The sequence below is a fragment of the Tympanuchus pallidicinctus genome, unplaced genomic scaffold, assembly GCF_026119805.1.
Source record: "Tympanuchus pallidicinctus isolate F22 unplaced genomic scaffold, pur_lepc_1.0 scaffold29, whole genome shotgun sequence".
Taxonomy (NCBI): domain Eukaryota; kingdom Metazoa; phylum Chordata; class Aves; order Galliformes; family Phasianidae; genus Tympanuchus; species Tympanuchus pallidicinctus.
The window spans coordinates 5564832-5576137 of NW_026294746.1; the positions used below are offsets into that span (position 1 = coordinate 5564832).

Here is an 11306-nt window from a genome sequence, read left to right on the forward strand (position 1 = left end):
GGCGACGTACAGGGGTTGGGGGGGAGGGAAGGGGAGAGTGAGGGCGCGACGCCATGCTGGATAAGGGAATAGCGGGATACCACGTGATGGATTGGGGGGGGAACAGCGGGGCTTAAAGGGACGCGGGATGGGGCCGCCCGCGATGCGCAGCGTGCGACGCCGCGGGGAGGTGAGCGGGGCCCTGCGGGGGGGAAAAAGAGCAAGGCTTCCCATCCCACCCTTAGAACGGGTTCAGCCGAGGTGACAGCACACGGTCGTCTGCAGCCAGGCGTCCCCGCGGGGAGCCAAGATCCTTATAGGGCGGATCCTTATAGGGTCGATTCCTATAGGGCCTTCTGTGCAGGTGCACCGTGCCGTTTGTAGCCCTGGGGGCTGCGGGTCCGGCCCCAAAGCACTCGGGTGAGCCGTGTGATGATTGCTGCGGGAGGAGCTGCGCTCCCTGCCAGCTGATGGGAACGCCGAGCGCTTCTATTGATGCACTGCACGAGGCCTTCCTACCGCCTCTGTGCTTTGAGACGGCCGGCAAGAAAACGAGGCGAGAAAACCTCGCCCTATAGAGACACCGAAAGGCCAACCTGCGTGCTAGCTGCTCGAGCCGAAGGGGAAAAGAAATCCTGAGGTTTATTGTTTGTCGGCAATGAGCTGATGGGAGGCTGCCCCTATAGCTGCACTGCTTTGAGATAACCCCCATTCTGCCTGCTGTTGTGTCTGTGGGGAGGGCTGTTGGTACGCTGAAGGTTTGAGGCTGGCAGCAGCAGCAGCCTTGTGCTCCTTTCTCTTATCTCCTGCCAGCTGGAGTGGTCCCCAGGTGGTAAAAGCAGACTTTCTCCCAAAGGGTTTGGCTTGATGGCCAACTGAGTGTAAACAGGAGAAGAGTTCAAAGTCTGGATGACCGGAGCTCGGAGTTTCTGATGAGGACAACGAGTGTGCCAGCTTGTGCAACAGCTTCCTCCAGAATAGACTCCTTGTTATGTAATGACAAGGTGCTGCTCTCAGTGTCAGCGTTAAGCTTTGACAAAGCAAATAACCCAAATCCCAATTTTTACAGCAGCTTTTCTCTAGCTGTCTGTAACTGCTCCCTAACTTCTGAGGTGTTGGAGATGAAGCATCAAGCAGCTGTGGTCCAGGGAGCTCAGCAGAGCTGGGCATCCAATACCCAACCTGCAGAGCTGCTTGATGTTCTGGAAAGCCAACAAGCACATCTGAGCATTCTGCAGGGCAGGGAAAGATTGGATGGTCTCTAACCTCAGTTCCAGGCAGCCGCAGTTGGTGAGGAAGTGAACGTAGCACCCTAACTGGTGAAGGAAATAGCTGAATGTGTGCAGTGCAAATGTCTACAGAAGTGGTGTGTCTTGCAGAGAGAGAAATGCCACAGGGTGATGTCCATAAGGACAAAAGAAAGGATGGCATGCAGAGGGCCCTGTTTCAGAAAGGATTCTTCCATTTTTTTTCTTGTTTACCTTCCCTATTAGCAGTTGTCCTTATCTCTGTGTTGTAAAGAAATGCTGCCTTTTGGGAATAAACAGATGGGAATTCATGAAGTTGGATGCAGTCCAAGGGGCAGCTGCTGTAGAGGAAAATCTGCTGGTGTGTGTAGATCCTGAGACTGCAGGATCAAGAAGGTCTTCAGCTGGTGCATGGGGGCATCACAGCCTGCTAAACTGCAGACAGAGCAAAAGTCATGTTAACCTGACTGTCGTGAGAGCCAAGTTTGATCCTGCAGTCACAGAAGAGTTGCATCAAAGTGGCGCGAAGCCAGCTGCTGTGTTATTTTCAGCACTGTGTAAATGCACTCGTTTTACTGTGTTTTCACAAGATTGTCTGCCATAGCTTACAGTGAGGGCTGGTCAGAGGGACCTCTTGGTGATGATTGATGGTGGTTGTAGCACAGGACCCCTTTTCCTTTTACTTGCCATCAGATGCATGTCCTGTACACACTGTGCTGCTTCTGAGCAGCCTCAGTAAGTTTGCAGATGACACCAAGGTGGGAGGGAGTGTTGATCTTCCTGAGGGGAGAAAAGCACTGCAGAGGGACCTGGATGGACTGGATCTATGGGCCAAGGTTAGCCGTATGAGTTTCAATAGGGCCAAGTGTCAGGTCCTGCATTTTGGTCACAACAACCCCAGGAAACCCTACAGGCTTGGGGAAGAGTGGCTGGAAAGCTGTCTGACGGAAAAGGACCTTGGTGTGCTGATATTCAGTCGGCTGAATATGAGCCAGCAGTGTGCCCTGGTGGCCAAGAAGGCCAATGGCATCCTGGCTTGGATCAGCAATGGTAAGCAGGACCAGGGAAGTCATCCTGCCCTGTTCTCAGCACTGGTGAGGCCTCACCTCGAGTTCTGTGTTCAGTTTTGGGCACCTCAGTACAGAAAGGACATGAGGTGCTGGAGCAGGTCCAAAGAAGGGCAGCAAGGCTGGGGAAGGGCTTGGAGAATATGGCCTGTGAGGAGAGACTGAAGGAACTGGGGATATTCAGTCTGGGGAAAAGGAGGCTGAGGGGAGACCTTATTGCTCTCTTCAAATACCTGAAAGGTGCTTACAGAAGGAGCGGGGTTGGTCTGTTCTCACTGGTGACAGGACGAGGGGAAACGGCTTTAAAAGCTGCACCAGGGTAAGTTTAGGTGGGCTATTAGGAAATACTTTTTTTACAGAAGGGGCTGTTAAGCACTGGAATCGGCACCCCAGTGAGGTGGTTGAGTCACCATCCCTGGGTGTGTTTAAAACCCATTTGGACGTGGTGCTCGGGGTCATGATTTAGCAGAGGTTGTTAGTTGGGGTAGTACGGTTAGGTCATGGTTGGACTCATTGATCTTTAAGATTTCATCCAACCTGAGCGATTCTATGATTCTGTTCCCCTTCTCTAGAGCGCTCACCATGGTCAATGAGAACCAGCATACCTGCAGTGCCAGCTCCAGCTCCAAGTCCGATGGCGGCAGCAGCAGTGGGAGCGAGAGCTCCAAGGACAGCTCACGCTGCTCCACTCCTGTCCTCGATGCCGAGCGTCACGAGCGACTGCGGGAGAAGATGCGGCGGCGGCAGGACTCTGGGGACAGGTGGTTCTCCCTGGAGTTCTTCCCTCCACGCACAGCCAACGCTGCTGTCAATCTCATCTCCAGGTGAGGGCCGCAGGGTAAGAGAGGGGATAGATGAAACCTCGTTGGTGGAGGGTTGGGAGAAAGTTAATGAGGCAGGCTCTGCCCCGTGCTCTGTCTCCCCTTCCAGGTGACGAAGCAGGTAATGGGGCTGTGCTTTCCTGCTGAGGAGGGTAATGGACACCAGGTAACTTATCTTCCTTGGAGGCCCTCAAGTGTTAAGTGTCACGGTGGGGTTGTTGAGAGTGCAAGGCTGTTGCCATGCTCTAGGTCTGAAGTGCTGGGGACGATAGAGTAATAGCTATTTAAAACAGAAAATATTTCATGGACATTACGCTCAGATCTCTGGGACTGAACTCCCACGGGTTTTCAGAATCATTCAGCCACTATAGTTTTACCAAGGACTCCAGTTTTAGACTCTGAGACTGGTTTCCCCATGCACATGCTGTGTGGAAGGTGACAGATCTCAGCAGAACTAAAGGTTATCCTGGAGCCTGAGCCACCATGTACTCGTCTGGAAGAGAAGAGGGATTCTCATAATAACCCTTTCTGTAATTGCTGTATGCCAGTGCCATGTTTACTTTTAACAGAAGGGCCTGTTCCAGCCCAGAGCAGGAGAGAGGAAAAGTTAGAGGAGCCTTCGTCTCTTCTGTGAGGCACGCTTGGAAACACCACAGAGATCTGGCCTTCCTTTCCGTGTTTGCGGCCTATACAGTTAAAGCTGGGAAAGGAGGTTCTGGCATAGTCTTCCATCTGAAAGTGAATGGGATGTGCATTGTGGTCTACCAGATTGTGCATCAGACTAACAGAACACATTGAGAGGAGGTTTATTCTACAGAGAAGACTTAAATTGCTTCCTTCCTCCTCCAAGAGATTCTCAGTTCTTCTTCATTCAGCCTCAAGTGATTATTATCTTTGTTCATTTCATATTTGCCACATGTTTAACTCTTAGTTGCACGCTTTTTTTGGTGACTCCTGCTGCTGTCATCCAAGTTTTCCCTGCTTGTTGATGGCATTCCAGCAGGGAGCAAGATATCCTGGCATAGAGAGGAGGTGAGCTGGCTACCCAGTAGGCTAACATAGCTCTAAAATCCACAGGTTTGACCGCATGGCAGCAGGTGGTCCTCTCTTCATTGATGTGACGTGGCATCCTGCAGGGGACCCAGGATCTGACAAGGAAACCTCCTCCATGATTATTGCCAACACTGCAGTCAACTACTGTGGCCTGGAGACCATCCTTCACATGACGTGCTGCAATCAGACCAAGGATGACATCACAGGGCACCTGCAGAAGGCCAAACGGCTGGGGCTGAAGAACATCATGGCACTGCGTGGAGGTGAATCCTTTTGTCCTAGAGCACTTAGTAGGGCTGAGGTGGTGTTGCTGTTACATTCAGCTTCATGGCAAGATGAAGAAGTAACAGTTGGAAGAACTGGATTTATTCTCTTTCCAGATCCTGTTGGTGAGGAATGGGAGGAAGAAGTACACGGATTCAATCATGCTGTTGACCTGGTTAAGCACATTCGCAGTGAATTTGATGATTACTTTGACATCTGTGTGGCAGGTATGCATTTTCTGATGCAAAGTATGGGGTAGGATATGAGATGGGGAAATCAGTCCAGCAGTCCCTTTCTGGACCTGGGCTGTAATGACACAAATGACACAGAGATTGGCTACTTCCTAATTTCTGATGTGTTGTCTCTGCTTTTCTTTTCTTGATCCCCTCCAAAGGCTACCCCAAGGGTCATCCTGAAGCAGAGAGCTATGAGGCAGACCTGAAGCACCTGAAGGAGAAAGTTCTTGCTGGAGCAGACTTCATCATTACACAGCTTTTCTTCCGACCAGAAACCTTTCTCAAGTTCATGAAGGACTGTCAAGCCATTGGCATTACCTGCCCCATTATTCCTGGCATCTTCCCCATACAGGTGAAATCAAGTTATTCTGGCTTGGGGAGGCAACATGGAAACGTGTTACATGTTCTGGGGTCAGGGCCTGAGAGAGGTCTGTGAATACCTCCAACAATTTCTGGGAAGTAGGAGTGCTAAATATGTGATAAATCTGTAGGTGGTTTGTTAAATGAAACTTTGTAGAGGTTTTCTGTACCCATATGGCACAGAGGGATATAAAAGGCAGTTGCCTACCTGTTCTGAGTGGTGAGACATCACTGTCAGCATGCTGAGCTCAGACACTGAGTAGGTAAATGTGATGAAATCACCTGACCTGATACAAACAGTCTGCATTGCATGGGATCCTAGGGATGGAGGCCTGGCTGTACGAAATCCAAGAGCCCCCAATTCTGTCTCCTGCTGCAACGTTGAGATCAAATAGCTGTTACTGGACATGAGAAAAGGACCTGGAAAGACTGAAATCCTGTTTATCTTCACCCAGGGTTACCACTCTCTGCGCCAGCTGGTGAAGCTCTCCAAACTGGAAGTGCCCCAGGAAATCAAAGATGTGATTGAACCCATCAAGGATAACGATGCAGCTATCCGGAATTATGGGGTGGAGCTGGCAGTGTCCATGTGCCGGGAGCTGCTGGACAGTGGCCTGGTGCATGGGCTCCATTTTTACACCCTCAATCGGGAAGTGGCTACTACTGAAGTCCTTAAGCGCCTTGGCATTTGGAATGAGGACCCTAGGTGAGCTGAATATGCTGGTTTGTTTTAGTTCCTGAACATCCCATCTACTGAATGCATAAGGAATGGATGGGTTGGTTCTTCTCTTCTGCTTTTTAAGTACCTTTCTGCATTTAGACATTCATCCTTCCTGCAGGTCTCTGATAAAAGCTGGGAGGAAGGGTAGGTAGTGGAGGGAAGAACTGAAGTAGCCTGTTTGTGGAACTTTAAAACCTAAACTCTTAGAGATGCTGCTTGGAAGAAACACTTTTTTAAGACTCTCAATACATTCCTGATACAGAGAATGGGATCAGAGTGCACATCCTTCAAAATAGACAGGTAGAAGCACAGGCAGAGGGATAACTTTTCCTTCCCACAGTGCTCTTCCCTTACTTCATCCACTCTCAGATGTCAGTCCTGCACTTAACAGACACCTACCAAACAGCTGTGAAGGAAAACCTTTTGCATAAAGAAGGAAGAGGTTTATTTGATTTTTGTCCTACCTCTTGACAAATACATCTCTTCTTAGCTTTTGCTACTTGTTCACTCCAGAGGCCAACTCTTTAGGAGGAAGGCTTTCAGCCTCTTCTAGAAAGACAGCAGGAGAAGCGTGTTGACTTCTGCTTTCTCTGTGCAGGCGACCTCTGCCTTGGGCAGTCAGTGCTCACCCCAAGAGAAGAGTTGAAGATGTTCGGCCAATCTTTTGGGCCTCTAGGCCAAAAAGCTACATCTATCGAACTCAAGAGTGGGATGATTTCCCCAACGGTCGATGGTAAGCTGTTAGCCTGCAATGGCAAGGTGTGGTACAACAGCCTGCTGCACAGTTGATCTCTGTAGTTAGTGGGTGTCTGGTGCATGCCTTCAGCCTGGCAGAAATGATGGTTTGTTGTTGAAGAGGTCCCCAGAGGATTTGAATGAGGTGAAGAGAATGGCAGCAAGATATTGGGGTTCCAGGTCTTTAGAAGGGTTGTGGTGGATGCTTTTCCTGGCTGGCTGTTTTCTTGCATCATCAAACTGGTGCATCTTCATCAGTGCTTTGTCTGTTCTGCTTATAGGGGTAACTCCTCTTCTCCAGCCTTTGGGGAGCTGAAGGACTATTATCTCTTCTACCTGAAGAGCAAGTCTCCCCGTGAGGAGCTCCTGAAGATGTGGGGAGAAGAACTGACTGGTGAGGAAAGCGTCTTTGAGGTTTTCACATGTTACATCACCGGAGAGCCCAACAAGAATGGACACAGGGTGAGAGGTGGCCCTGGAAGGGCTGGTCAGTGTGGCACAGACAACAGTACTTCACGTCTCCTGTTCCTGTACAATGGCAGTTTCCTACCTAAAACTGCTGAAATAGTGGCTGAAAGGGGGGGGATACTCTCTCCAAAGAGAATCCAAGAGCCAGAGCTAGGGCTGAGCATAAAAAGCAAGCTGCTGTAGCATCATGCTGAGCTCATTCCTGGAGTTAGCATACCTGCTCCCCAAACAAAACCTGAGAATTCTGCCCTGTGTTAGATGTTCAAGATCACTAGGGCGTTTCTGAGTTCCTTCAGCATCAGTTAGTAACCAAAGGATTGTTGTGCACTCCCACAATGTAAGCCATCTTCTCTCCTCATGGTAGGTTACGTGTATGCCCTGGAACGATGACCCTCTTGCTACTGAGACCAGCCTTCTGAAGGAGCAGCTGGAGAAGGTCAACAGACGAGGAATCCTGACTATTAACTCCCAGCCAAACATCAATGGCAAACCCTCCACAGACCCCATTTTTGGCTGGGGACCTAGTGGAGGTTATGTCTTCCAAAAGGTATTGCACTCTTCTACTGGGGAGCAGTAAATTGTGACTTAGTACAGTCTCCATGAAGTAGGAAGGTCTTAGGCTTCCAAACAGATACTACTTCTGCCAGCTCCTTACTGTAATGCTTTCTTGCTGGGATAAGACAAAGCTCCTCTGGTGACTTAAGAGACAGATCATGTCAACTCTGTGGCTTACCTAGCTGTTTTCTCCCACTTCAAAACAATTTCTTGTTTTTATCATAGCAAGCAATTGATGCTAAACACTTGCCAGAGCAGAGCTATCAAGTTACAGATTTAAAAAAAACTAAAACCAACAATAAAACATGCCTGCCCACTGCAGCTGATCCCATTCCCGATGCAGGAAGCACCCAGGCTTCTCATAATAGTAATCAATGAAGCAGTATCTCTGCCATCCAGCTTTTCATGCTAATAACTGGGTATTTAAAAATTCTCTCATCCATCTTTCTCTAAGGCAGAGTTCTTCACCAGTTGCCTCCACTGCAGCACTTCTGCTGTGGTTACTTCTGGTCTGCAAGCAGTCTTATCTCTCATGCCTGCCTCCTACTGTCATGCATTTTCAGGCCTTACATCCTTGCTATTAATGGCTGTGATAGGAATCTCCTGTGTCAAGGTAAATGCCAGGCAAGTGCCTTGTACTAGGAAACAAAGCAGCTGTGTTCAAAAGGGATCCGAATTGCTAAAGCCATGAAATGAGCAGATGGCAAATGCAGTTATGTTTTCAAAGAAGAAAACAAATTCCCTGAGGTGAGGGGAAATCCATCATCACACAATAGCCAGGAAATGGGGGGAGGGGAAGCAGTTGTTGGAGCAGCCAAGCACAGAGCAGCAGTAGATGGAGGAAGTACAGAATTAGATTGTGTGAGCTCACTGGGAGGACTGAGGACAAAAGATGAGAGTGGACAAAAGGCAGGGTGTTTCAGAGCCCAGCTGAGACCTCTGACTTCATCTCCTGCTAGACTGGGCTGCCTTGGCAGGATACTCCTGTTCATGGGCTACGACACAAGTCAAGCTCAGGCTCCTTCCAGGAACTCTGGCCAGTATGGGCTGCTTTCCAGGCCCAGCAATTGTGGTTGCACTGCCTGGAGCATATTATAGCCTGTCTGCTTACATGGGTACAGGTCAGATAGCTCGCAGCTTTCCCAAACTGGCCGTTCTCGGGCTGTTACCTCTGCTCTCCATGAGTTCTTTTTCTCAGCTCTTACCAATTTGTTTTGCCCTTTGCTCCAGTCCCCTTTGTAATACATATTTCTGGGGATGGATATAGAAGTCTTAGGCTTGTGCTAAAAAACACAGGTTACTTTCGGTTGCCTCTGTGTCAGCCCTGCCATGAGCTAGGGCTCTTATTTTTTCTCTCTTCCCTCTCTGGCAGGCATACCTGGAGTTCTTCACCTCCAGTGAGATCGTCACAGCACTGCTCAAAGTGCTGAAGAAGTACGAGTTGCGGGTGAACTACCACATTGTCAACGTCAAGGTAGGCTGATATTTACAGGATACTTTCACCACCTTGGGAGAGAGGCAAAGGTCAAAGATGCACACATCCCCAGGAACAAACTGGGACATGAAGGAAAAGTGAAACAAGTCAGCTGTGACCTGCAGCTGCTGTCTGATCTCTTAACAAGGACAGGAAAATTGCTCTGACTCAGTATCTCCTCCAGCAGCTTCAGAAAGGTTTTCTTTTCCTTGTAGGGCCAGAATATCACCAATGCTCCTGACCTGCAACCCAATGCTGTTACCTGGGGCATCTTTCCAGGCAGGGAGATAATCCAGCCCACCGTGGTAGACCCTGTAAGCTTCCTTTCCTGGAAGGTAAGTCCTTCCTGCTGCTGGACACAGCTGTGATACCCTGGAAATTCAGTGTCTGGTTTGTTTCGAATCTGTAACACCACTTGCAGTTGAGTACTGTTGTGTCATTAGCTCGCTGCAATCTGCTCCCTCAGTGTATTTACAGCTTCTCTCCATGAGAGCTTTACAGAGACACTAAGTAAATATCCGGGAGGCTGGGGGGCCATCATCTCCAGACGAGTCCCCAGAGCTCTGAGCAATAGCTTTCCCTCCCACTACCCGCACAGGGGCAGTATTGAGCCATTTTACCGTAAGCACGTCTCATTTCAGCTCTGCACAGTTGTGGTACCTCCCACTGCCTGCAAAGCAGGAGCTTCCTTGCTCAGCTCTCGCAGCACTTACTGTGAGAAACAATCCACAGGCATGCCAGGAGTATGTGATGCTGGTTGTCCCAGTTGAGGTAGTATAAAGTGTGCATGAAACCCCTCAAACATCTCTCTCTCCTCGGCAGGATGAGGCCTTTGCTCTGTGGATTGAGCAGTGGGCCAAGCTCTACGAAGAGGAGTCGCCCTCTCGCATGATCATCCAATACATCCACGACAATTATTATTTGGTCAACCTGGTGGACAATGACTTCCCACTTGAGAACTGCCTCTGGCAGGTTGTGGATGATACTTTTGAGCTGTTGAACTCTCCACCTCAGCAGTGAAAAACTCATTGTCTACTCCCTTAGTTCTCCCTTCCATCTGCTGACTGCAAGGAGAGAAAAAGCATCTCCTTTCAGAATGCTGGACCAGAGGCTCCTAAACCCAGTCAGCGTTGCTGCTCAGAGTCAGGCAACTCTGATCAACCCCCATTACAAGCTCTTCTATCCCGACAAAAATGTTTCTTATCCCTTTCCACTGAACAGTAGCCAGAAGAACCACCTGTACTTCTGAGCTGAGGTTCTCTGTTGAGCTTGAACGCCAGCTCTGCAGAATGGAGGGGTGCTCACCATGGTTATGTTGATCACAGCTTGTAGGAGAAACCTTGCACACCAATGTGGTACAGCTCAGTGGAAGCCTGGCAACTTTCTTCTGCAAGGTATGCTGCTTTGGGGGCAGAAACACTCCTGTCAACAACATCTATGCAAGGAAGTTGATGCAGCAGCTATCAACCATAAAAAGAAGCTCGAACTGCTTTTACTTTGCACTCCAAAGATGTATTGCATCATGACTAATATCAGACTCTTTTTGTGCTCACTCCAGAAGAAGGTTTAATCTTTCCTAACTTTTCCTCTTAGCTGTACTTCCTAATTTGTAGTTTTTTTTTTTTAATGGGAATATGAATTCCACTTCTGGATGTGATCAAATAGGAATCACTCTACTTAAATGCACAATAAACTACATGTATACAAGTGTCTCTTGTACTAGACTAGATTATCTTAAGCAGCACAAAGAATAACGCTTGCAAACTAATCAACTTGGCCCAAGGGAAAGCTTTAAGAAAACAACTGATTGCAAGGCAGTGCTGCCTCCATTTCTAACACGTGCCCCAAAGGAAAGATGGACAAAGGAATAATAACCACCCATGGCCCCTGCCTCAGTTCTGCATGGCCACAAGAGTGGTAGTCCTTCTCCTTCTCCTTTCCTAGCTGTAGGAAAAAAATAACCTAATCTTTCTTGACCTAATGACTCCAGCAGACTTAGGCCTTGCACCAGTGAAAGAAGGGGCGGCCGAGGCTGCATTGTCCTTAATCCTGCAAAGCTACCCCAGGCTTGGAAAAACAAGACCTTGGGGCAGCTCCCAGTGGGATTTCGAGATCCCTGCTAAGCTGCGAGCATCTCTTTCAAACAAGCAAGGAAGAAAAGCCTTTTCGAGATTCTTCAAACCCTCTCATTACAGCTGTCTGAGACTGGGCTCATATATCCAGGGTAATTACAGGGCATCAATCACAGGAGCAAGTAATGGGAAGGTTGGGGGTCAGACACGCCTGTCTTCCCCCAGCAAAGCTTTTGGCGCTCAGCTGTTCCCAG

At 49.0% G+C, this 11306-nt stretch overlaps 1 protein-coding gene across 3 annotated transcripts; it reads left to right on the top strand.

Annotated features, from left to right (window-relative positions):
* The first annotated feature begins 50 nt into the window (after positions 1-50).
* Positions 51-10690, top strand: MTHFR (methylenetetrahydrofolate reductase). Of its 3 annotated transcripts, none has more exons than XM_052691671.1 (12): positions 51-169; positions 2866-3117; positions 4192-4430; positions 4548-4658; positions 4826-5019; positions 5483-5733; positions 6347-6481; positions 6765-6945; positions 7316-7498; positions 8879-8980; positions 9196-9315; positions 9803-10690. In XM_052691671.1, exons 2-12 carry the CDS (start codon positions 2876-2878, stop codon positions 9998-10000), a joined length of 1956 nt encoding a protein of 651 aa, XP_052547631.1. In that variant the 5' UTR covers positions 51-169; positions 2866-2875; the 3' UTR covers positions 10001-10690. The 3 variants fall into 3 exon arrangements, with proteins under 3 accessions (XP_052547631.1, XP_052547632.1, XP_052547633.1); XM_052691672.1 differs by lacking the exon at positions 51-169 and adding an exon at positions 1802-2276; XM_052691673.1 differs by lacking the exon at positions 51-169 and adding an exon at positions 3224-3280 and having other exon boundaries at positions 3006-3117.
* The last annotated feature ends 616 nt before the right edge of the window (positions 10691-11306 follow it).

Coding starts and splice junctions, on each gene's coding strand:
- MTHFR (XM_052691671.1), top strand. CDS start 2,876: ATGGTCAATGAGAACCAGCATACCTGCAGTGCCAGCTCCAGCTCCAAG. Junction 3,118..4,191: donor GCTGTCAATCTCATCTCCAG/GTGAGGGCCGCA, acceptor TAAAATCCACAG/GTTTGACCGCATGGCAGCAG. Junction 9,316..9,802: donor TAAGCTTCCTTTCCTGGAAG/GTAAGTCCTTCC, acceptor TCTCCTCGGCAG/GATGAGGCCTTTGCTCTGTG.